The following is a 27735-nucleotide window of genomic DNA, read 5'->3' as shown; positions in this document are numbered from 1 at the left end:
TGCAAAGGATGTCAACAGTCAATTCACAAAAATAAACTTTAAAATGATTCTTATCAAAATAGAGAGCCTAGAAGTAACGAATGACACACAAGGAGCAATAAGCATACCAAGTGGTTTTTCACTATCACTGTCCACCAAAAAGGTCCTCAGAGAAATGTCTAAGTCTTGGGCTAGGATAGGTAAAGTCCAAGATGAGCCTGGGACATTTTTATTAGCCAGAAAGAAAAAGAAAATACTAAAACAAGGATGGAAACACATCAAAAAGACATGGGAACCAGTTTAAAGACACTCCCATGGGCTTTTGGTGTTCAATAAATTAAACATCAAAATGATGTGAAGAAACGAATAAAGAATCCACTCGTTAATGCTAGTATTAACATACAAGGTGGGGGGAGCTTTTACAGTGAAATGTCAATTAATAAATGTAGAAGATGGAGTTCGAAAATTCCCACTTGGCCACCTTTTGTTTTATAAAATCCACTTGGTTATTTCCTTGGGTTTCTATGCTCTAGAACATGTAGTATCACTGGGATTAAATGGTCAAGGGTTTCATTAATAAAGCATCTGGGCACGCACCCACATGTGTGTTGTTCTTGAGAGCTTCCTCTATTTTCTCAAATGTTACCACAGTAACAACTGTGATAGAATCATCAATGGATGCTAAAATTCATGGGTGAAAGTTCATAAGGAACAATCTATATAAATAACAGAATGCAGGTGTAATACTGCTCAAGTTCATCCATTACCATCCGTTAATAATGCAAAATTGCCCTCTAAATTCCCCCTACAAAACTTCTAAGATTAAAAATTATAATATTTTATGAGATTTCAACAAAATAACTTTAATATAAGAAAAGAATGAAACTTGCCTTCCACAATTTACCAAAGCATGAGTCTAGACTTTAGGGAACAAAAACAAATATTCGCTAATAAGAACAAGAATTTTTCAAAATGTAATTATACTAAAAAATACAAAATAAAGTAATATTCCCCAATGAAACTTGAGTAAAATATATTTACAAAAAGCTCACTTTACGGACTGGAGTGAAACAGCCAGGAGAGAGTTAAGTGGTAAATTATGTTGTATCATTATTAAACAGAAGAAAAGGGAATTTTTTCTTCCATAAAAATAATCCATAATCAAAAATTTGCATTTTTGAAAGAAAATATACTGATCATATCCTACTGTGATAGATGCTATAACAGCAACATTTGTAATAAACAAAGGCCTAAGTTTTAAATCTATAGCTTAAGCAACATGGTGAAACCCTGTCTCTACTAAAAAAATACAAAAATTTAGCCAGGCGTGGTGGCGTACACCTGTACTACCAGCTACTCCAGGAGGCTGAGGCAGGAAAATTGCAAGAACCCAGGAGGCAGAGGTCGCAGTGAGCAGAGATGGCGCCATTGCACTCAAGCCTGGGTGACAGAGAGAGACTCTGTCTCAAAAAATAACAACAACAACAAAATCTATAGCTTAAAAATCATGCCTAAGTAAACTACTGGCATAGCTCAGAGATACTGCAGGTTCAGTTCTAGATCATCTTAATATAGTGAATATCATACTAAAACAAATCACACAAATTTTTTGGTTTCCCAGTGCATATAAATGTTATGCTTAAACAATACTGCAATCTACTAAGTATGCAATAGCTCATTACATGATAAAAAACAATGTATATACCTTAACTTAAAAAATGCTTTATTACTAAAAACTGCCAATGCTTATCTGAGTCTTCAGTCAGTCTTAATGTTTTTGCAGGTGGAGCATCATGCTTAGATGTTTATGGCTGCTGACCAATCAGGGTGGTGGTGGCTGAAGACTGAGGCGGCTGTGGCAATTTTAAAAAATAAGACAACAATAGAGTTTGCTGCATCAATTGACTCTTCCTTTCAGGAAGATTTCTCTGCAGCATGTGAGGCTGTGTTTCATAGCATTTTACTCACAGGAGTACTTCTTTCTAAATTCCTCTTAAACCTTTATGCTGTTTTAACTAAGTTTGGAGAATATTCTAAATCCTAATCCTTTGTTGTCATTTCAACAATGTTCATGGAATCTTCACCAGGAGTAGAATCCATTTCAAGAAGCCACTTTCTCTGTTCATCCATTGGAAGCAACTTCTCATCCATTAAAGTTTTATTAGCAGCAATTCAGTCCCATCTATAGGCTTTTTTTAAATTATAGTCCTCTTGCTATTTCCACCACAGTTACTTTCTGCACTGAAGTCTTGAATCTCTCAAAGTAATCTATGAGGGCCGGAATTAACTTCTTCCAAACTCCTGTTCCTGTTGATATGAATGTTCTTAACGACATCTAGAATGGTGACGCCTTTGCAGAATATTTTCAACCTACTTTACCGAGCCATCAGAGAAATCACTACCTTCATCTGGCAGCTATAGGCTTACAAAATGTATTTCTTAAAAAATGAGACTTTAAAGTTGAAATTATTCCTTGAACCATGGGCTGCAGAATGGATGTTGTGTTAGCGGCATGAACAAAACATTCATCTCCTTATATATCTCCATTATAGCTCTTGGATAAACAGGTATATTGTCAATGAGCAGTAATATTTAAAAAGGAATCTTTCTGATCAGAAGCTTTCAACAGTGGGCTTAAAATATTCAGTAGGCCGTGCTGTAAACAGATATACTGTCATCTAGGCTTTGTTGTTCCATTTATAGAGCAAAAGCAGACTAGACTTAGCATAATTTTCAGAGTAGTAAATGAGTACTGGCTTTAATTTAAAGTCATCAGCTGCATTAGGCCCTAACAAGAGAGTTAAGGCCTCTTTTGACACTTTAAAGCCAGGCATTGACTTCTCTCTAGCTATGAAAGTCCTAGATAGCATTTTCTTTCAATAGAAGGCTGTTTTGTCTACATAGGAAATTTGTTGTTTAGTGTAGCCACCTTCATCAATGATCTTATCTAAACCTTCTTGGATAACTTGCTGCTTCACCTTGCACTTTTACGTTATAGAGATGGCTTCTTCCCTAAATCTTATGGACCAACCTATGCTGCCTTCAAATGTTTCTTCTGCAGCTTCCTCACCTCTCTCAGTCTTCACAGAATTGAAGAGAGTTAGGAGCTCTCTAAATGTTGTGGCTGCTTTGGTCTTCCATCCAGACCACTAAAACTTTTTCCATACCAGCAATAAGGCTGCTTTGCTTTCTTATCATTCTGTGTTCACTGGAATGAACTTTAATTGCCTTTAAGAAATTTTCCTTTGCATTCACAACTGTTTGGTGCAAGAGATCTAACTTTTAGCCTAGCTCAGCTTTAAACATGCCTCACTAAGCTTAATCATTTCTAGCTTTTGATTTAAAGTCAGACATGTGTTCCTTTCACTTGAACACTTAGAGGCCATTGTAAGGTTATTAATTGGCCTAATTTCAATACTGTTGTTCCTTGGAATAAGGAGGCCCAAGGAGAAAGGGAGAGATAGGGGAACTACTAGTGATGCAGTTCAATCACACACAACATTTGTCAATGATTCGCCGTCTGAAGCGGCAGTTCATGGCACCCCAAAACAATTACAGTGGTAATATCAGAGATCACTGAGCACAGGTTATCATCACACATATAATAATAATGAAAAAGCTTGAACTATTGTGAGAATTACTAAAATGTGACAGAGACACAAAGTAATCATATGCTGTTGGAAAAATGGTATCAATAGACTTGCTCAGTGCAGCTTGCCAAAAAACTCCAATTTGTAAAAATATCAGTATCTGCCAAGTACAATAAAGCAAAGTCCAATAAAATAAGGTGTGGCTGTATGTACAAGTCAAATTTTGATTGGACAAAATTCTAATTTGACATAGTCAAACTATCAGTTATAGCAGTATTTCTCTAATTTTTTTCAAAAGCAATACCTTTTCATAACACAATCTTATACAGAATCTCGAAATGGAAAAAAAGAACAATTTCCCTGTTTGAAATCAGGATGAAGTATCCAGAAAGTGGATTATTCTACATGTCTTCCTTCCAGGTCTCTATTGGAAAATCTAGGTATCTAGAGTTTAAGCAAAGCAGACGATCAAGGGTTCTTAATTATAAAAAGATACCAATTCAACTAAGTGTAATAAAATAAGACTTTTTTTTTCAGTCCACTTACCTACATTCTACATACAGGCTTGTGATCTTACAGTGACATTTTATTCTAAGCATCTGAACACAAGGTGGACATTCTCCAGGGTGACATGGCAAAACACATGGGTGAAGACAACCTAGTGGCCGTGACCTGGAGCACCCTTCATCACAATGAAGGCATTCTGGGCCAGCCTGAAAAATAGCAGGAAATAAATCACCTAAGTACAGGGTAAGCCTAACATTTCTATATGTTAGAGTTATAAAATGTATATATATCCCATTAAAATAAAGTACTTCTGCAGCTCTTAGAAACATAGTTAATCAAATGGTACATACTCTTATTTATCTTAAAAATATTCACACTAAAGAATAGCAAGATTGTCAATATGACTATTGTTCATATAGATTTTTTTTTGCTTATAAACCTCATTAAGTCAAACTGCCTCATTTTTAAATGAATCTTAAAATGAACCTGACCATAACGTATCCCACTAAAATGTAGATTACTTCCTAAAGAATAACCAGAGACAGAAAAGAAAATATATAAAGTAAAAATGTTTATTCATTTCTATACTTGATATGATAGTTATGATAGAATCATATGATAGAATCAAGTATAGATTCATTTCTATACTTGATATGATATGATATGATAGTCTATTCACATCATCACTGAACTAAAGAAATCAATACATTGTTAACACATAAATAAAAATTCCAAAGCATTCAACAGTGGAAGATAATTATCTCATCTTGCCGAAGAGAAACACATATAAAATGAAAAAAAATGACCAGTAGTTTTTATTTTAATGCATATCAATGAATTAAAGTTAAATTACATTTTACAAATAAATGTACCTTAGTGTAACTTAAGGCGCCTCCCTTTTCTCTAGTGATTTAATAGTGTTAACTAGCATTAGAATCTACTAAAAAAGGTTAAAAATACTTGTTTCAGGATATGGTTTGTTTTCTCAGGTCATACTTGAGGCAAAATAAGAGAGCTATAGACATGGTTATTAAATGTTAAAGGTCAAACATTTTTATTATAATTCCAAAGAGAAGCCATGATTACAATAGTTATTACAATAAAATTCTAAGCTATTTTTTGTATATATAGGATTAAAAAGAAATAGTGTTTCAAATTATAAAAATATTATTTTATAAGCAATTTTTATTTTTAAAAGGCATATTCATTTATACCACAAATACTCAATACTTATGTCCCAGGCATTGTTCTTGGCACTGGGAAGACATGAGATGGGCCCTGGAACTTATATTTATATGAGGAGGTAAGCTTATGAATGTAATAACTTGGTAACTAATCTGAAGAAAGATAAAGCAGGATAAGAAAGAGTGATGATAGCAACAAGAAGGAAGCCTGCCTGATAAAGATCACATGTGAAGAGAAACTGAGTTAAATGAGGGAGAGAACCATCAGAATAGAGAGTTCCCAAGGAAAAGAACAAGTACAAAGGCTCTAAGAAAATACAAATGTGGAATGTTCAAGAAACAGGAAAAACAGAAGCAGAAATGAGTAAGCAAGGGAGTAATGAGTAGTTAGATGAAAGTTGGGAGAGACAGTCAGGAGTGAGATCATTATTCAGCCTTTATAGGCCACTGAAAAGGATTTACATTTTGGTCTGAGAGTGACTAACAACTATCAAAGGATGTGGAGCAGGAAGATGATACCTGATTTACATTTTTTAAAAGATTAATCTGGCTGATGCAGTAAAACAAAGTGAGAGTAGAAAAGCTGGTTAGGAAACTACTGCAGAAATCTAAGTCAAAGGTGATGGTGGCTTAGATAAGAATGTTAGTGCTATAGATTATGAGAAACTGTCAGAGTCAACATCTATTTTGAAGATAAACCTAACAGGATTTTCTGTGAAAAACAGGACAAGAAAGACAAGAAAGAAATCAAGCATGAATCCTATGTCTTTGATCTGCACAAGTGGGTAAAAACGGTAAAATGACTTTCTGAAATGGGAAAGACTGAGCGAGTATTAGGTAATGAGTAATAAAATATGCAAAGAGAACCAAAGTTAACATAAAGAGTCTATTCCATTTGCTTTTCCTGACTACGTGGTACACCTACAATAATCTTCTATTTAAACATGAGTAGAAAGGCACATTGGGCTGGGAGTTAAAAGATCAGGCATAATACTTTCTGATCTACTACTCTCCTGTTGCATAGTCATGGACAAGTCACAGAGCTTCAGTTTCCCTATCTGCAAAATGAAAATTATACTTAGAATATGAGTTCCTTCCAGTTTTGGGGGAAACAAAAAAATCACCGTTATCTTCCTGGATTACTTCCAATATCAAGTTCTATCTTCTAGGAAAGACTCTTAGTTAAGAAATACAGAAAGTCTGTCTGTCAAATATCATATGTAGTTCTCATTTAAAAAGAAAAACCGAAGCCTTAACCCAGGAAGGAATTTTGGGATAATCCACCATAAATCTCTAATAGTCATATCAGCTTTGAAAATAAGCTTTTTCTGACTCACTTCATATTCTGGAAATCTGGGAAAGGAAAGCCATAGAGCAGCTATGCCCTAACTAGTTAAAATTATTTTGTATCATTATTTGTTTAATCTGATTTTATAATTCTAGTGTCATTTTCGTTTTATCATGAGTACATTTTAGAGGGTCAAGGCATGGATCGATAAATCATTAGCAATACATTTACACATATGTTTGCACATGAACAAGAAGAATACCATGGGCATTTATGTTGTCATGTATTATAAACTAAAGATAAAAAATAACCTAATGATGCAACTAAAATTTTCAATAGCACAAGTCATATTAATAATTTAAATCGCTGTAAATTTAATGTTAATAAAGTGACACTTAAATTTTCTGGCCTATTTCTCATTTAGACACTAGTATTACAGCTCCCTATAGAATGGAAGTCTAGAAAGAAATTATTTTTAAAAATAAAGTTTAACATCAGCTACATTTGTTTTTCCTTGTAAGATGGCAATTTTTAGAGATATTTGAATAGCTAAGTTCTCATATGCTTGTAAAATGCTTTAATTATACACATAGATACACCATTCATCTGTGATGCCATTTAGTTTCCGACAAAAGGTTGGGAATTTATTTAAATTTATTAAAATGATGAATATCACTCATCCTGTGTGTCAGGTTTAACTTAGAGTAAAAGCTCTAGACTAAACTCAGATATAAATAATGAGAAATGGAGGTGTCATTCCTACCTACTATCTAAGAAGATATATAACCTATGTATTTTTATCTTAAAACTATATCCTATGTATTAACACAGGTATGACATGTAAAGAGTTCCACTTTAAAAGGCACATTATTATGAATTGGAATAAAGATACAGAACTATATACCCCAAGCTGTTTAAGGCAGCTGTCTTAGGAAAGGCAAGGAAGGAGAAGGGATGAGGGCAAAAATAGAGGAAGGAAGCTAAAGCAAAACAGAAAAATATTTATGGAGTAATTGTCGAAAAAATGTTTCAAGAATACTACGAGCAGATATGCATTCAATCTAAGAACATTACCTTGTTTTTTCCAGTTGAGCCATCAATTTCGGTTACTTTGTGGCATTCTTTCATACATGTGTGATTCTGACAATCTAAGATTCTTCCACAAACTCTTTTACAAGAGTAGGGTCCTACAGCATGGCATGGTAGTGGGCTCACCTTAAAAAATAAAGCAAATCAGCACAGCACACATTACACAAAACTTTCTGGACATGTTTCCAAAATTACTCTGCTATCATTTGAGAACAAGTTTCACAAAGGCCTACTAAGTTTGCATGAATAATAATACTGATGATCAAAACAAAGTAACCTATCAAAATATTCCAAAGTAACCAATGCCAAGAAGCAAAACGTTCTCCTCCTAAAAAGAAAATTTGATATAATTCTGTAGTAAATACATATACACAGTCTAATTCTCAAATAAAGGCATTGCATATTTTTTAAATTAGTAAATTCTGTACTCTTTATAACAGTAAAATAACAATACTTTGCCTTTATTATTTCTGACAACTCTAATATAGAAAAGTTACACTAGTATATAATAGTATAAATTATAAGCTTTACTTAAAATTTTGCACCTGTAACTCACCTCATGTTTCCCAAGACATTCCCTGCAAAGAAAAAATAAAATAAAATGAAAACATTACAAATTATACAAAAATAATACCTAAAGAGGCTAACTCTAATAATAGTAAAAAAATAAACACATATGGAAATAATAAGCAATTATAGTAAAATTACAGAATAAAAGTTAATATACAAAGGTCAATTGATTTCCTACATAGTGTCAATGAACTGTTAGAATCTGAAATTAAAAATATTAGCACAACAAATGAAATACTTGGGTATGAATTTAACAAAATATATGCAAGATCTCTATGAGAAAACTACAAAACACTTATGAAAGAAATCAAAGATTTAAATAAATGAAGAGATTTTTCATGTTCAGATATGAAGGCTCAAAATTATTAAGATGTAGTTTCTTCCCAATTTGATCCAGATTCAACATAATTCCAATCAAAATCCCAGCAAGTTATTTTGTATATGTTAACAAACTGATTCTAAAGTCTATATGGAAAGATAACAGACCCAGAACAGCTAACACAATACTGAAGAAACCGAAGTCGAAAGACTGACGCCACCCAACTTCAAGAATTACTATAAAGCTACAGTGATCAAGACAGTATGGTACTGATGAAAGAACAGGCAAATGGAAGAAAAGAGCCCAGAAATGGAACCACACACATCACAGTAAACTGATCTTTGACAAAAGAGCAAAGCCAACTGAATGAAGAAAGGATATGCTTTTCAATAAATAGTTGGTGCTGGAATAAATGGACATCCACTTGCAAAAAAATCTAGACAGATCCTACACCTTTCACAAAAGTTAGGTCAAAATGAATCACAGATCTAACTGTGAAATGCGAAACTATAAAACACAGACAATCTGGGTATTCTGAGTTTAAGACAACTTTTTAGATATAACATCAAAAGCACAATCCATGAAATAAAAATGAATAATAGATGTCATTAAACTAAAAATTACTTCTCTGCAAAGAACATTGAGAGAATGAAAAGCCACAAAGGCTGGGTGTGGCGGCTCATATCTATAATCCCAACACTTAAGGAGGCTGAGACAAGAGGATCGTCTGAGCACAGGAAGTTCAAGACCAGCCTGGACAATATAATGAATCTTAACAAAACATAAAAATTTTAAAAATTAGCTGGACACGATGGTGCAAGCCTGAAGTCCCAGCTACTAGGAGGTTGGAGGTAGGGCTGAGGTTGGAGGATCATTTGAGCCCAGAAGGTTGAGGCTGCAGTGAGCTATGATGAAGCCACTGCACTCCTACTCCAAAGTAGGAAAAGCCTGGGTGGCAGAGCTGAGATCCTGACTCAAAAACAACAACAACAAAAGAGAAACCACAACTGGCAAAAAATACTTGAAAAACACACAGCTGGTAAAGGACTTGTCTCCAAAATATACTCAATAAGAAAACAAATAATGCAATATAAAAATGGGCAAAAAGGAACAGGAAGTTAAACACTGCATGCTCTCACTCAAATAGAAATAAAAAGCATAATAGTTACAGGCTGAAAAAGGTAGAGGGAAGGGGAGATAAGAGAGATTTGTTAAAGGACAAAATTACAGCTAGACAGGAAGAACAAGTTCCGGTGTTGTACAGTTATCCTACGGTGCTATAAAACTATTGTTATCTATTGTCAACTATAGTTTCTACTGTTAACTATCGATAACAACAGTTACCTATAACAATAGATATCTACAGATATCTATAACTATAGTTATAGATAATTATAGTTAACAATATATATTTTCAAGTAACTGGAAAAGAGGATGCTGAATTGTTCCCAAAACAAATAATGCCTGATATGATAGATAGGCTAATTGCCCTGATCCGATCATTATATATCACATTGTATATACTGAAACAGCATTATGTTTCCCATAAATATGTACAATTATGTATCAATTAAAAATAGAATGACTAGGCCAGGCGCGGTGGCTCAAGCCTGTAATCCCAGCACTTTGGGAGGCCGAGGCGGGTGGATCATTAGGTCAAGAGATCGAGACCATCCTGGTCAACATGGTGAAACCCCGTCTCTACTAAAAAATCAAAAAATTAGCTGGGCATGGTGGCACGTGCCTGTAATCCCAGCTACTCAGGAGGCTGAGGCAGGAGAATTGCCTGAACCCAGGAGGCGGAGGTTGCAGTGAGCCGAGATCGCGCCACTAAACTCCAGCCTGGGTAACAAGAGCGAAACTCCATCTCAAAAAAAAAAAAAAAATAGAATGACTAAAATCCAAAACACTGACAATATCATATGTTGGTTAGAATGTAGAGAAACAAAAATTCTCACTCGTTGTTGTGAGAATGCAAAATGATTCAGACACTTTGGTAGACAGTTTGACAGCTTCTCACAAAGCTAAACAAAGTCTAACCATGTGATCCAGCAATTGCACTCCTAAGTATTTACCCAAATGAGGTGAAAATTTATACCTACACAAAAATCTGCACATAAATGTTTATAGCAGCTTTATTCTTAATTGCCAAACTTGGAAACAACAAAAATGTCCTTGTATGGCAAATGGATAAACAAACTATGGTACCTGTATACAATGGATTATTATTCAACGATAAAAGGAAATGAGCTATCAATCCATGAGAAGACACAGAAGTACCATAAAACCATACTGCTAAGTGAAGAAGCCAGTCTGAAAATGCTGCACACTGTAAAATTCCAACTATATGACATTCTGGAAAAGGCAAAACTAGAGACAGTAAAAAGTGGTTGCTAGGAGTTTGAGATGGGGAGGGGAGAAGAAGGTTGAACAGGTGTAGCACAGGGCATTTTTAGGGCAGTGAAACTATTCTGTATGAAATCATAATAGTAAGTACATGACACTATGCATTTTTTAAAACCCACAGAACCATACAACACAGAAAGTCAACTCTTATGTAATCTATGGACTTTAGCTAATAATAATATACCAATATTACTAATGAAAGTTGGTAACCGAGAAAACTATATGTGGTATGGGGACACACATAGGAACTTTCTATATTTTCTGTGCGATTTTCTCTGTAAACCTGAATATTTTATTAAAAAATAAAGTCTACTTAAGAAAATAAACATCATTTCCTTATCCAGGGACTAGTTTAAAAATGGTCTAATGAAATGTGAAAAGAGTTATCCTGTGGAGCTTCGGAGAAGTTTCCGTATCATTAAAAGAAAAACAGAAAAGGTGATGATGATGACAGACAGAAGGCATACACATTTCAATTTCTCCCTTTGGATATTTTCATGTCTGGATTGGGAAGTTAACAGAGAGGCAAACAGCCTGAGGTCAAAGATGACACACTATGGAAAACAAAATGGAAAGACAAGCTGAGCTTTTGATGATGTGTAATTGAATGAACCAAATTAACCAACTATAGAGCTATTCTATTTCCAGTCTAATTTTGTGAGGCCTAAATGTTACTGTGCTTTTTATTTAGGTTTTACAGTTTCTACTGTACAAATCTTACATTCCTTTTATCGAATTTCTTAAACAACATGTTCTTTTCAGGCTATATAAGTAGAATTGTTTTCTTAATTTCATTTACAGATTGTTTGCTTCCAGTACAGAAATACCATTAGCTTTGTATACTGATGTTTCTTGCAACAGTAAAGAACTCATTAAGCAACTCTAACAGTATTTTTGAGGACTCCTTAAAACTTTTGACACACAAGATCTTGTCACCTGATTAATCTTTCACAATAACATATTATGTGAACGATGGGTTTTTCACATATGCCCTTTATCAGGTTGAGGAAACTGTCTTTTCTTCCACACTTGAGTGTTTTTATCAAGAAAGTGTGTCAGATTCTTTCAAATGCTGCGCTACATCTATCAGTTGCCCTTTACTGATAAGAATTACACCAACTGGATGAACATAGTGGCTTATGCCTATAATCCTAGCACTTTGGGAGGCCAAGCTAGGAGGATTGCTGGAGGCCAGGTATTTGAGATCAGCTTGGGCAAAAGAGCAAAACCTCATTTCTGTAAAAATTTTAAAATTTTTGCAGACGTGATAGCACATGCTTTTAGCCCAGTTACTCAGTAGGCTGAGGCAGGAGAATCCCTTGAACCCAGGAGTTTGAAGCTACAGTGAGCTAGAACTACACCACTGTACTCCAGCCTGGGCGAGAGTGAGACCCAGGAATTACATTGATTGGTTTTCTTATGTTGAATCAACCTGATAATCTTTTTACATGGTACTGGATTCAATCTGCTATTATTCTGTGAAGAATTTTTGCATCTATATTCACACGTGATATTGGTCTGTCATTTTCTTGTAATGTCTTTCTCTGGTTTTAGTATTAGGGAAATACCAGCCTTGTTGAATAAGGTGGGAGGTGACCCTCCTTAAGTGAAAGGATTGGTGTAAATTCTTCTTTATACTTTTGATAGAATTCACAAGTGAAGTCATCTGGTCCTGGGTTTTTCTTTGTGATAAATTTTTAATTACTAATTCAATCTCTTTAGTAGATTTTTCTGTTTCAGTCTCTTCAGATTTTCTGCTTCTTCTTGAGTCAATTTCACTAGTTTGCTGCTAAGCATTTGTCCATGCAATCAGTAACCAACAGAGTTGTAGTGGCTATACTAACATCAGACGAAATAGACTTTAAGTTAAACAAAAATTGTTGCTACATACAAAGGACATTTTATAATAACAAAGACCTCTGAAAATTCTCTCCTTACTGATGTTGTTATAACTATCATGAACCTTGTTATTTTATAAACAAACTGAGAAGGTATATGACTTATTAATAGGAGAAGTAAGTGGGAAGCATAATCCTAAACTCAAGAGCTTTTACTCTAAGAGACAATCTGTTTTAGTACACACACCCCTTCCAGCAACACATTCCAGTCAAATGAGAAAGAAAGACCATTGTAATCTAATACATTTCTCAAACCTCTAGTAAACATGACTTAGTAATTCCAGGCAGTTTTTCTACTGTCAGATAATATTTTATCCAAAGTAAGATTTCAAGCAAATTAACTGAATTAAATAATCAATATAAAACAGACTAAGTAAGGGTCAGACACAGTGGCTCATGCCTGTAATCTCAGCAATATGGGTGGATCACTTAAGGCCAGGAGTTTGAGACCAGCCTGGGCAACATGGAGAAACCCCATCTTTACTAAAACTACGAAAATTAGCCAAGTGTGGTGGCGCATACCTATAGTCTCAGCTACTCGGGAGGCTGAGGCAGGAGAATAGCTTGAACCCAGAAGAAGGTTGCAGTGAACCAACACTGCACCACCACACTCTAGCCTGGGTAACAGAGAGGGACTCCACCTCAAAAAAAAAAAAAAAAAAAGCAGACTAAGGAATTCAAAGGTAATTAAGTACTGTATAACTGGATAATAGTTAAGTGCCTATGAATTATAATATCAATGTCTCTTCTATTTCTCTCAAAGGAAAAATTTTAGGCCACTAATAATTTTAACATAGTAAGAGATATCAGCAGTAACTTGATTCCTCATGATTGTAACTTAAGTCCTCAGTAAAAGAGTTAGTCTCAAATAACTGAATACCTACATGAAAAACCTCTGTGCTAACTTTACAACCCTCATTCGTTAAATCTACAGACTAAAATTTCCCTATTTGTGCATATATCTCCAAACAACACTTGCTTCCCAACTTGACTATGTGACCAATATACAAAAATATACGTGCTATTTCAACTGCGAGGAATGCTGTGGAAATGAAAAGCTTTTAGAAGTAAAAAATAAACAAACAAAACCAAAAATCCTCTCATTAAAAGACCAATACACAGAAATAACAATGTTTAATTTGGCACTTTAGCTGTAGACAACAGCCCCTTTTCTAATATTATGTTGCTTCTAAGCATTCTGTGCTTCTTTTTTCCCTATACTCCATAACTTCTGCTGGAAGTATAGAAAATTCCGAGATTCCCTATTACTCTAGGTTCAGCTCCCTGCAGCTCAGTTCCAGTCATTCACCAGCCCATCTGGGAAACTACTTCCTTTCATTTCCAAGGATTCCTTTAAACATTCCTCAAGTTTGCCTTATCTAAAATCTGGCTTTCGTCTGTCTTCAGGGAGCTTACACTCTAGTATGGGAATCATCAGGAAAACAAATGATGTTTCCTGAATTTGTTTTTGTAACTGCAGGTACAAGTTGCTATGGAAAGCTAAGAAGGGCATCAAACTCTAACTGGGGGTAAAGACTCAAAAAAAGAGAGACCTATAGGAGTTTATAAGCAAGTGTAACAAATATGTTTGGAAAAGAATGAAGCTTAAGACAGAGAGACTAGTTTACAGGCTAGGCTTGAAATAATAATGAACTGAACTAAGAAAAAAGGGAGATTGACTTCAGATATCCTTCAACCTATGTCAAAAGTTGTTTGTTTGTTTTTTTAATTGAAATTCTAATACTTACACAGGAATAGGAACCTGACATGGAGGACACGGTAATGCAGTCTGAATAAATGCTGGCTCAGAAGGCTGTTCCCAAGGGCCTGTAGGCTGGTGCTACAAATAAAATACATAATAATATTAAGTCAGAGAAATTAAATCATATGGCCATTTTCAGAATCTAAGAAAATAGTTCCATGTATCCTCTGCTCAAGCAGGTTGAAATTTTTTCAAATTGTGCTTATTGAAGTATTTCATCTGTATTAAATGAGATTATTCCCCTCCACACACATTTGATATTAATAACTGAGACAGAATCCAGTTTATAAATGTTAGAACAAAGGCAGTGCAGCCTCCTTCACCTCCATAAGGAAATGAGAAAAAGATGTAAACTCCAACAACTACCAATTGAATATATCTCTATTATTTTACTCACAGTTGCTCCTCAGCACCTAAAAAAATGCTTGATACTTAGTAAGGGCTCAATAAATATTCATGAGGCTGGGCACAGATGCCTTGTGCCTATAATCCCAACACTCTGGGAGGCAGAGGCAGGCAGATCATTTGAGGTCAGGAATTCAAGACCAGCTTGACCAACATGATGAAACCCCATCTCTACTAAAAATACAAAAATTAGCAAGCCATGGTAGTGGACACCTGTAATCCCAGCTACTCAGGAGGCTGAGGCATGAGAATCACTTGAACCTGGGAGGTGGAGGTTGCAGTGACCAAGGTCGCACCACTGCACTCCATCCTGGGCAACAGAGTGAGACTCCACCTCAAAAAATAAATAAATATTTATGAATATTTATTTCAAATACTATTAAATATTAAAAAGTGAACAAATCTTTAAGATAAGGTTATAGAAGATATCTACAACCCTAAACCACAATACATGAAGGAGGACTGCCAAATTCATCTATATCATGATCACCATGTAACTATCACACTGTATTTGCAAACATTGTTTATTGGTTTCTCTCCTTTTCTATACTGAGAGTTGCCTAAAACAAAAAAATCGAGTTTGATTACCTTGCACCCTACTCCATGCACAGTGCTTCCCAGTAAGTGCTTGGTCATTGCTCATTGAAAAACTAAGTAAAAGCAAGAAGTACAATCCATAGCAATACACTATTTCTTTAATAGCATTATTCCCTTACCTTGCCAGTCTGCTTTATTAATGCTTGATCATGACATGGAGCAGGACACAAGTGACCACATTTCTCCAAAACTTTTTGGCAAGGTTGATGACATGGTGGACAAGAGCCAAAGTGACAGCGATGTTTCTCTTGACTTATATGATGACAAGTTGGTGGCCGACTGAATCATAAAGTACAATTTTCAAAAATTACTTTTGATTATTGAACAATTACATCTAAAGGACAATTATCTATTTACATTATCTTCTTATTCCACATTGAACAAATATACTGTGAATATTAATATTTTAAAACACTAAAGCAAAATTAAAATATTAAAAGTCGATATGAATTTAAATTTGTACAACAGATGGAAGCTTGTGCAAAGCTTCAAACTCACCTGCATTGCTCCTTGCACTTGGGTGGTCTTGTGGTCCTTTCTCGGCCACAAGGCACTGTTACCTTTGTATTGCCACAATTACACTTCACATCTACCGTTTCTGGACAGGGATAGCAACTGCCTGAAGAAAAGGTCTGACAATTAAAAAGTTTCCTTAACTACCCAAATGCCTATCGATACATAAAATTAGTATATTCACACAAGGAGATACTCTACAGCAAAAAATGAAGAAAACTACAACAACATGAATGAATCTTACCACAAAACATTGAGCCAGACACAAAGAGTACATAATACCTGAATCCATTTATATAAAGTAAACAAGAAACACTAATCTCTATGGTTCAAAATCAGAGTGATGGTTATGAAGGATGCAAGGAAGGTGTTGAAAATTCTGGTAATGTTCTGTTTAATGATGTAAATTTTGGTTACTGGCTATGTTCGGTTTGTAAAAATTCAACAAGCTGTGTACTTTCGATCTGTAATACTTTTCTCTCTCTTTTTTGGGGTGGGGGAGGGGGACAGAGTCTCATCCTGTTGCTCAAGCTGAGTGCTGTGGCATGATCATGGCTCACTGTGCAGCTTCAACTTTCAGGGCTCAAGCAGTTCTCGCACCTCAGCCTCCCAAGTAGCTGGGACTTACCGACATGCACCACCATGCCCAGCTAATTTTTGATTATTTGTAGAGGTCAGGGGCTGGGGTCTCACTATGTTTCCCAGGCTGAAACTCTTGGATTCAAGCAATCTTCCCACCTCAGCCTCCCAAATGCTGGGATGACAAGTGTGAGCCACTGCAACTGGCCCCTGATTCATAATACTTTTCTCTCTGTACACTGGTACCTCAATAAAGTTTTAAACCTTTCTCTAAAATTTGTTAAACTTCTGTTCTAAATAACAAACCTAATACATTACTCATTCAAAACTAAAACAAGCAAAAGTGGATTTAAGTCTTTGGAAAAGCTAACATTAACAATAATATCTATAGCCTATTTTCAAACATCTATCCAAGTGCACAATTTTTAGACAAATTCTCAGTGACTTTTCTCTCATTACCTGATTTTGGTTAGTAGCAAGCACAGTCAATTTTCCATTATTTATACTTTGTGAAAGACTAAGAACTAAGCCACCATTTTAAGCTATAATCCCAAACATATCTCTTTGAAACATAAAGAGATATGTTTGGTTTCAGCTTTCTACACCGTTTTGTTATGGATTGGCAGAAATATTAAAAAAAAAAAAAAATCAAAGAAATATTTAAAGCAAGCTATAAAGTCTCTCCAAGAGGTTCTGTCATCATCTTAAGGGATTCCTTCCCACTCTGGTTTTCCCAGTAAGAAACTCTATCAGAAATGAAATAATAAGGGAATAAGAGTTTTCAATAAAGAAATGAGTATCTTATAGACACTATTGCCTAGGTGTCAGGACCAAGCAAAACATGGACTGGGAGTTAACCTGATCAAAAAAGATTAATGATGGACAATACCCTGGCTTACATGCCTCTAGAAGTTCAAAATAATTCCCTAAAACAAATACAAATTAAGAATTATAATTCAAATAATAAGCACAGAAAAAGAGAAAATTAGAGGTAAAAGCATCATAGGGTCAAACATAACATTTATTATACAAAACACCAAATGTGCTTTGACAAATACATTATTGATGTTAATACAAGTTATCCTGACACACATGATCACATTTTGATTTTACCTTAAGAATGACATGTTGTATTTTTAAAGTTAATAGTGATATTTAAGTCTATTCTCATTCAGCATATTTAACAATTTCTACACTTAACAATAACAATTTTTTGTCCATCTTCAGAAGACGAACTTATCAAATATAACCTTTTTGCTATTCTAAACTACAGTATCACTTTTTCAAAAATTAAATCTTGAAAATAAGGGATAATTTCTCTAAACAGTCTCGATACTGACCAACAGAATTTGTTATAGATATCTATACAGCATAACAGATTTTAATTATGACTTTCAAAATAAAAAAGCAGTATACAGGCCAGGCACAGTGGCTCACACCTGTAATCCCAGCACTTTGGGAGGCCAAGGCAAGCAGATCAAGAGGTCAACAGATCGATCCTGGCCAACATGGTAAAACTCTAGCTCTACTAAAAACACAAAAATTAGTTGGGCATGGTAGTGCAAGCCTGTAGTCCCAGCTACTTGGGAGGCTGAGGCAGGAAAATCACATGAACCTGGGAGGCAGAGGTTTCAGTGAGCCGAGATTGCACCCTGGCATTCCAACATGGCAACAAAGCTAGACTCTGTTTCAAAAAAAAAAGAGGAGTATACAGAGACTATAACTATACTGACCAATACCACTTAATAGGCAAAATAGGCATGATTCAGGTAGTTCTAAAACTATAAACACATCCTAAACTTAAAAAAACTATAAATCAAATTTTCATATATCCACAACACAAACATACAGTATCCTCCCTCTATAAATTACTGTATAATTCTGATTATGAAGGAGACTAGAATGATGGAAAAATGGTATGAAATTATGATTCTACATTCTTACATAACTGCAAATGAAACCAATGTTGAGAGTTGCACACTAGTATCTTCCACATACTTTCCAACAGGGAAAATTTTGTTCTGACTAATAAGTTTTTTTTAAGGATTAATAAGAATCTTAAGAAAAAAAAACTCAACCAAAAAATATCAAACCTGAATCTGATCAAATCTCTAGATCCAATTAACAGGTTATAGAAAATACAGATGACAGAGGAACATGTTAAATAATACCATAGAGAGGCACTCTGCAAAATCCAGACTCTGAGAAACTAAATAAAGCAACCTAGTTTCTTCAACAAATTAAGTCAGAAGGGGGAAAAAGGAGATAGAAGATGGAAATTATAAATTAAAAGACTTTAGAGACATAACCAATTACAGTATGTAAATTTTATTAGGTTTTTGAGTCTATAAACTGATGTAAAAAATGAAATTACTTATAAGACAACAAGAAATTTGAACACCAGGTATTTGCTGATATGAAGAAACATGTTAGTTATGTTTAGGTTAAGAATCCATCTTTTGGAGATGAATACTGAAATATTTATGATTTTTGCTTCACAATAAGAGAGAGGGAAATGCTTCCAACACTTCTCCAAGTATGATATTTGCGCTCACCTTTTGGCAGATACTCTTTATCAGGTTAAGAATATGTCTATTTCCAATTAAACTGTTATCATATATAGATGTTGGAGTTTATCAGCCATTTTTTAGACATTTATCAAGATGATCTCATTTCTCCTTTGATCTTGTAATGTGGTAAATTACATAATATTGATTTACTACTATCAAACCAGTTATACCACAGAGATGCAAATTGCAAAAATCTGCAAAAACTCAATGGGTCAGTGATGTAATGACTATAAAAGAAAATAACATCTTTCTAGTGTTGGTGAGAACACAGCTGAAAAACTATTTCTAAACTTCAATGACAAATCAAAGAACACCTACAGAAAATGTCTATAGGATAAATAGAATCTGACACTTTCTTAATGTGGAAGGAATCTAGTATAATGGAAATATCATAAAGGTTGGGTTCACATCCTGACTCTGCAACTAGTTATATTAGTTGGGCCGATAGTCTCTTGGCCTGTTCCACATAAAAAATAATAGTAGTTCCCTACATGCTGCAAGATTTCTGGAAGGGTTGAGAGGTCAACTAAGGAACAGTTCTGTAATTTGTTCTAGGTATTAAACTACCAAGTGGCAGAGTCTAGCCTTAAACCTACGATTTCTTACTCTAAGTCCATGATCTTTCCAATACTCTACACCATATCTCAGGATCCATTTCATATAAACATAATCCAAATAACTGAAATTAACTGTTTTTAATGTCTAGCAATAACTTAGAACATAATTCTCAAAGTGTAGTCCAGGAACCCTAATGGTTCTTGAGACCCTTTCAGGAGGTCTACAAGGTCTCACATGCATAGAGTTTTCCAGAAGCTAGTGACAAGTGATATCACAGCATATTGAATGCAGAAGCATATATGTGAATCCAGCTATTTTCTGTTAAGCTAGACATTAAAGACATTTCTAAGAAAGTAAAATTTTCTACTTTTCTCAGAAAATAGTTATTTTTCATAAAAATATATTACTTGTGTTAAGACATAATGGGTTTATTACTGTTATTTTTTTTAAATATTACATTTTATTTTAATTTCAAATACAATCAATGTCAATGAATAAAACTGACATTAACAAAAGCCCTTTAGGGACCAAAAGAGTGTAAAGGGGTCATGAGATCAAAATGTTTAAAAATTGCCAGCTTAGGATATATCTAATCCTTTGCTAGATTTAACTCCATATAAGTATATAAAATTCAGAATAAAACTCAAAACTCTAGGAAAACCTTAATTAAAAAACTGTGTGGGGAAGGTTAGAAAGTGGAAAACAATATGGTGTTATAGAAAGGACAATACTTTTATATACAGAAATCCTGGGTTCAAATGTACTAGACATTTCACTTAGTAAGTCACTGAATCCTCCTAAGCGTCAACCTCTTTGCCCATAAAATAGGGACACTGGCAAACTACCTTACCTCCTTCTCAAGGTTAAGAGGGTCAAGTGAAATAAAGAACGACTACAAAACACTATGTCAATACATTATATTGAATACTGAAAATGAAAAAAAAAATACCACTATGTCAATACAAACATAAAATCACAACTATTGTTAAAGTTTACCTCTGTGACACACAGATGGACACTTATGGTTTCTACATCCTAAAGTCCGTCCACAGTTTTGATCACAAGGTGGACAGTTTCCAGGGCAACACTGAAGAGAAAGCAATATATAAAGAACAGGTAATTAAAAAACACATGAATAATAGGCATGTCATGACTAGTCACAGAACTTATGGAAAGCCAAAGATACTTTTCACTAAAAGAATGAAAGTATTCAAGAGATTCAACATTCTTCTGGTAAATAAATATACTTCACTAAGAACTTACAATGACCTAATTTAACAAATCAAGCTAAATTTTCTTAATTATTAATGACTCAGTTATTCTATGACTACTCAGACATTTCCATCAGATAATTTCATTCCTTTATGCAGAGACTAACAACATTAACCAAAGGAATGTCAATTCAGGAAAACAATTAGTCTGGCTATTTAAAAAAAAATTTTTTTTTTGAGACAGAGTCTCACTCTGTTGCCAGGTGCCAGGCTGGAGTGCAGTGGCGCAATCTCGGCTCACCGCAACCTCCGCCTCCTGGGTTCAAGCAATTCTCCTGCCTCAGCTTCCCAAGTAGCTGGGACTACAGGCGCGCATCACCATGCCCAGCTAATTTTTGTATTTTTAGTAGAGACGGGGTTTCACCATGTTGGCCAGGATGGTCTCAATCTCTTGACCTCGTGATCCACCTGCCTCGGCCTCCCAAAGTAAAATTTAATTAAAACCAATTCGATATACAGATTCACTTGGCAGTTATTTATTTTCTTTCTTTCTTTCTTTCTTTTTTTTTTTCCTTGAGACTGGATCTGGCTCTGTTGCCCAGGTTATAGTGCAATGGTACAGTTTTGACTGACTGCAACCTCCACCTCCCAGGCTCAAGCCATCCTCCCACCTCAGCCTCTTGAGTACCTAATGCTACATGTGCTCCCCACCACATCCAAGTAGTTTTTGTATTTTTGGTAGAGATGGAGTTTTGCCATGTTGCCTGGGCTCATGAGCTCAAGCGATCTGCCTGCCTTGGCCTCCCAAAGTACTGGGATTAAAAGCGTAAGCCACTGCTCCTGGCCTCATTTGGCAGTTATTTTCAAACCACAGAATCAGAGACTAAAGAAGGGAAGCAGAGACAGGCTACATGCATCCAGCTTTCTTTGTCACTTCCCTGATTTCACAGACACTTCCCTGACTGTGAAAAATATAGTTATCTATGACCTGTCCTAATTTTTCAATCGTGGACACCAGGCAACTACTCTAAGTCTATTACTTCCATCTTAACTCTTCCCTTGACTTCTTACATACCTAACTTTGAAAAGGAAATACAGACTACAACTGTCTTAAAGAAACGTATGGTTGTATATAAGAGAAAGTTTCAGTACATAAAAATACCTCAAAACAAAATATAAATTATTAAAAAGCAATTAAAAGTCAATACAGCTTATTCTAAAAAATTAACCAGGCATAGTGGTGTGCGCCTATAGTCCCAATTATTCGGGGAGGCTGAGGCAGGAGAATCGCTGGAACCTGGGAGGCAAAGGTTTCAGTGAGCAGAGATCACGTGACTGCACTCCAGCCTGAGCTACAGAGTAAGACTCTGTCTCAAAAAAAAAAAAAGTCAATATACTTTAATCAATTAGACAAATGTTCATTATACTATGTGCCTATCACTTTGCCAGTGCCAGTGGCGGAAAAGGTTATGTGGTCCATGACTTGAATAAGCCAACAGACACTTCTGTTTCCATTTATGATGCAGCAACAACCACCAGATTTACATTCCTGTCTCAAACAACTAGAAAACCAGACAAAAGATATGAAGCTACAGTTTTCAGACATCAGATAATTAGGCAGCACAGATGGCAATTCCTAACAGAAGGGAAACAAACAAGGCAAGCCCTGCAATGCCATCAGCTTAGACATGGAGACTTATGGCTACAGCATGAGGAAGATCATAAGCAGAATCTGGCTATCTCACAAAGTTTAGTAGAAAAAATAGATAGTTCAGGGAGGCCACTGTGGCTAGAATTTGTGGAGAGAAGGCAGCAGTAGAGAAAAAGCTCTGGAGAACTCCAGAAAGAACGCCCTGGGTCTTTGGCTGAGTACTTGTCTGTGTGTTTGAGAGAGGAAATAACCCCAAAGCTGAGAAAGAACAACTGGAAAGAGAAGGTAGAATAATTTCAAGAGATTGTACAAGGCGGGGAAAAAGTCTGTGTTCATTACAGCCAGAGTAGAAGGACCTTCTAATACATGGGCATCAAATAGCCCTAAACAAAAGAGTATTCTGCTCGTACCTAAAAATATCAAGCCTCTAAAAGAACTAACAGGTTTTTAGTAATTTAACTTTGTCCCAGAATAAGGCTTAAAAATGTTTAAAGAAATACAAATAATCAAGAAGAACCAGTGCCCAAAAATGTACAGTTCACATCTAGAAAAATCAAGTATTATCCAGCAGACTAAGAAGCAGAAAACATAACCCCCAAAAAGTAGAAAAATCAATAAACAGAAACAGACTCAGAGATGAGAGATGACAGAATAAGTACACAAGAACATTAAAGCAGACATTACAAATACAGCCTATCTCACATTCAAGTAGATAGAGGAAGCTTGAACATGCTAAGGAGAAACATGGAATATATAAAAAAGACCCAAATCCAACTTCTAGAGATGAAACAAACTACTGAAAACTAGTGATTAAGACTGAGATCTTAATAACCAGCCAGAAAAAAAGAGATGCAATCAGTACAGAGGAACAAATATAACAATCACAGCATACTACTCAATGGAAAAAATGCAAGCTAAAAGATAGTAGAGCAATAACTTTTGAGGGTAAAAACTGCCAAAGTAGAATTCTAAAGTGAAAATATTTTTCACAAAGACTAAAGAAAGGTATATTCAGACATATAAAGTTGAAAGAATTCATGACCTGTGCTATTAGAAATATTAAAGGAAATCCTTTAGAATAGAAAGAAAATGAAATGTGATGGAAATCTGAATCTACACAAAAAGATGAAAAGCACCTAAAAGCACCTAAAATAAATATATGATAAATATCAAAGATTATCTTTTTCTTATTTTTTCAAGCTCTTTAAAAGATAACTGAATATTTAAAGCAAAAGTAAAGACAATGTATTTGGGGCTTATAAAATACACAAATATAAAATGTATGAAAATCATACATTTCAGTGATCAGAAATAGTCAGTAATCAGAAACAGCCGGAGAATCAAGCTGAGAGGACAATGCACAGGACAAGAAACTCTCCTCATTTAAAAAAATTGGTACAATTACCACTAATACAAAAATTACCTAGATTAAGGTTAATCTAAAATATTTATTAATATATTACATGAAAACCAAAGCAAATGCCTCAACATTTTTTGAAAAACAATTCAAGACAGCATTTATTGTGAGCCCAAAATGGAAAAATTCAACAAAGTCTTTATAACAGAGATTTCCAAGCTTAAAACACAAACCTTTCTTCTACATTGATGCTTCTGACAGTCACGCATCTTAACACACTTAGTTTCACATAGATAAGGTTTATGACAAGGCATTCGTTTTGTATGCTTTCCACAGCGACAGTGCTTTTCCACTTCCTAGAAGAATAAAAAAAAAATGCTATTAAGATTTATTTTTGTTCATATTTTTTCCTCTTATTGCAACTTCTACAATTATTAAAACATGAAGAACAAAAATTTTAACACTAAATTTGTGTAACAAACTTCCAAACACCAATTTGAATTTCCTAAAACATTTGCTTTTATCTTACTTTGTTCCAGAAAGGACTTCATATAAATTTGTTATTAAATTTAGTAGAAAATTGATATTAGCTAAAAAAACACAGACACACATAATAAAACTACTTACATTTCGTTACAACCATAACATCTGCAACACTTGTCTCGGTTGCCAAAAAACTTGCCAAAAAAAACTGGAGTATCTAGTAAGCTAACTTGTTGACTTGGTACTCTGGTCAAAACCAAAATGACACATACAACTTTAAAGTGTCAAGTATAGGCCTCTACTGAAGTCTTGAACACCCAAAGTCATCCATGAAGACTGGGATTAACTTCTTATGAACTCCAGTTAATGTTGATATTTTGACCTACTCTCCTTATAATGAATGAATGTTCTGAATGGCATCTAAACTGAGGAATCCTTTCCAGAAGGTTTTCAATTTACATTACCAAGATTCATCAGAGGAATCACTATCTATGGCAGCTATGGCCTTACAATATGTATTTCGTAAAAAATAAAACTTGAAAGTCAAAATTATCCCTTGATCCATGGGCTGCAGAATGGATATTGTGTTGGCAGACATGGCATAAAAACAGCATTCATTTCTTTGTACACCTCAATCAGAGATATTGGGTGACAAGGTGCATTATCAATAAGCAGTAATATTTTGAAAAGAGTATTTTCTGATCTGTCAATCTCAAGAGTGGGCTTAAAATATTCAGTAAACCATGCTGTAAAGATGTGCTGTCAACAGATATGCTGTCATCTAGGCTTTGTTGTTCCATTTATAGACCATAGGCAGACTAGATTGAGCAAAATTCATAAGATCCCCTAGGAACTTTGAAATGGTAAATGAGCATTGCTTCAATTTAAAGTCACCAGCTACATTATCCATTAAGAAGAAAGCCTATTCTTTGATGCTTTGAAGCTTTAACTGTGAAAGTCCTAGATGGTATCTTGTTCTAGTAAAAGACTGTTTCATCTCAGTTGAAAAATCTTTTGTTTAATGTAGCCACCTTCATCAATTACCTTAGCTAGATCATCTGGATAACCTGCTACAATTTCTACATTAACACTTGCTGTTTTACCTTCCACCTTTATATTAGGAAGAGGGCTTCTATCCCTCATGAACCAACCTCTGCTAGTTTCAAACTTTTCTTCTGCAGCTTCCTCACCTCTCTCAGTCTTCACAGAATTGAAGTCAGGGCCTTGCTTTGGAGTAGGCTTTGGCTTAAGGATATATTATAGTTACTTTGATCTTCTATGCAGATTTCTAAAACTTCCTCCTATAATAAGGCTGTTTCACTTTCTTATCATTCTGGTATTCACTGGAGTAGCAATTTAATTTCCTTTAAGAACTTTTCCCTTGCAGTCACAACACAGCTATTTGATGCAAAAGACCTTTCAGCCTATTTCAGCTTTCAACTTGCCTTTCTCACTAGCTTAAATATCTCTAGCTTTTGATTTAAATGAGATATCTGCGACTCTTCCTTTCACTTGAACACTTATGAAAGCCATTGTAGGGATATTAATTGGTCTAATTTCAATATTGTTGTCTCTCAGGGACTAGGAAGGCCCAAGGAGAGGGAAAGAGAGAGGGGAATGACTGGTCAGTAGAGTAGTCAGAACATACATAACATTTAACCATTAAGTTCAGAGTCTAATATGAGCATGGTTTGTGGCACCCCCAATCAATCACAATGGTAACATCAAAGATCACTGAACACAGGTTATCATAACAGATACAATGATTACGAAAAGTCTGAAATAGTGCAAGAACTACCAAATATGACAGAGACATGAGCATGTGCTGTTGGGAAAATGAAGCTGAAAGACCTGTTTTACAAAGGCTTACCATAAACCTTCAATTCATAAAAACTGCAGTATTGGCAAAGCACAATAAAGTGAAATGCAATAAAATGTGGTATGCCTGTACTCTCCTGCTTCTCACCCGAATATTAGGTCACTAAGCTCATATAGATCATGATACAGATGTATATGAAATAAGTAATAGGAAACAACCATAGGACAATCTCAGTTGATATATTATGATAGGTAGCTCTTAAAAGTAATTATTACAGGAGATGACTAACTTGTCTACATGTTTCACAGGGACCTCGGTGACAACGCTGTGAACATCTATGGATTCCACATTCAAGTACTTTATCACAACTGTCTCCACAAGTTGGTACATCTTCTGTACAAGGCAAAGAAAACTCTAAAAACAGACGAAAAGTCAATATTAATAACAGGATACATTATTATTTAACATCAACAAAGTGCCATGTTCTGCAGGTTTCCTAAGGAATGACAGCCCTTTCAGACTATGAATTTTTGTAACCACATAATCTTTGGGAAAAATTAACTTTAATGAAAATAATTCCTAATATTTGTGGCATTTACAGTTTTTAAAAAGAAATTTGGCACAAGTTAACATCCTCAAGAAACACATTTTTACAGGCCACCTACTTCAGAAATAGTATCTAAAGAAATGAGTAAAGACTATACAAACCACACGTGAGGAATTTTGCTAATGTACAAATTTGTTTTAAAAAACTTGCCCTTAACTACCCCACAAAGACAAAAAGAAAGATGTAGACTTTAAAACATTATAAAACTCAGGCCAGGTGCAGTGGCTTACACTTAAAATCCCAGCATTCTGGAAGGCCGAGGCAGGAGGATCACTTGAAGCTAGGAGTTTGAGGCCAGCCTGGATAACATAAGGAGATCCCAGCTCTACAAAAAAAATTTTTTAATGAGCCAGGCATGGTGGCAGGAGCCTGTATTCCCAGCTACTGAGAAGGCTGAGGCAAGAGGATCACTTGAGCCCAGGAGTCTGAGGCTGCAGTGAGCTAGAACTGCAGCACTGCACTCTAGCCTGGGTGACAGGATGAAACCATGTCTCTTAAAAAACAGTAACAACAACAAAATTATAGAACTCACCTTTAACATAAAGATATTATGACAAGTATTAGAAGTAGTCTTCTTACACATATGATGCTATTATTCGTGGAGAGTCAAAGAAGCTGACTCAAACTGCTATCCTACTATGTCTTTATCTCAAAGCAGCCTAAAATAAACTCACCTACAACCTATTACATAATAATGACAATAGCACAGCTTCCCCTATTAACAAACCCTACTAGAGTGGTACATTTGTTATAACTGAGGTACTTAGATTGACACATCATAATCACCCAAAGA

At 35.0% G+C, this 27735-nt stretch overlaps 1 protein-coding gene across 4 annotated transcripts in view; it reads right to left on the bottom strand.

The window, feature by feature from the left end:
• Positions 1 to 27735, bottom strand: part of NFXL1 (nuclear transcription factor, X-box binding like 1) — a 68044-nt gene that overhangs the window by 24055 nt on the left and 16254 nt on the right. For all 4 annotated transcript variants that reach the window (XR_013533128.1, XM_035293745.2, XM_035293744.2 and 1 more), the window contains exons 10-18: positions 26625 to 26749; positions 24267 to 24389; positions 20811 to 20901; positions 16093 to 16213; positions 15714 to 15873; positions 14579 to 14670; positions 8194 to 8215; positions 7623 to 7763; positions 4116 to 4282 (exon numbers count right to left, since the gene is read on the bottom strand). Coding sequence is in view for 3 of the 4 variants with exons in the window: in XM_035293745.2 (XP_035149636.1) it covers positions 4116 to 4282; positions 7623 to 7763; positions 8194 to 8215; positions 14579 to 14670; positions 15714 to 15873; positions 16093 to 16213; positions 20811 to 20901; positions 24267 to 24389; positions 26625 to 26749 (1042 nt within the window). In the remaining variant the exon portion in view is untranslated. The remainder of the gene's footprint in view (positions 1 to 4115; positions 4283 to 7622; positions 7764 to 8193; positions 8216 to 14578; positions 14671 to 15713; positions 15874 to 16092; positions 16214 to 20810; positions 20902 to 24266; positions 24390 to 26624; positions 26750 to 27735) is intronic.

Source organism: Callithrix jacchus, chromosome 3, assembly GCF_049354715.1.
Source record: "Callithrix jacchus isolate 240 chromosome 3, calJac240_pri, whole genome shotgun sequence".
Lineage (NCBI taxonomy): Eukaryota > Metazoa > Chordata > Mammalia > Primates > Cebidae > Callithrix > Callithrix jacchus.
The sequence above is the reverse complement of the archived record's forward strand: the minus strand, read 5'-3'. Positions and strand labels throughout refer to the sequence as shown.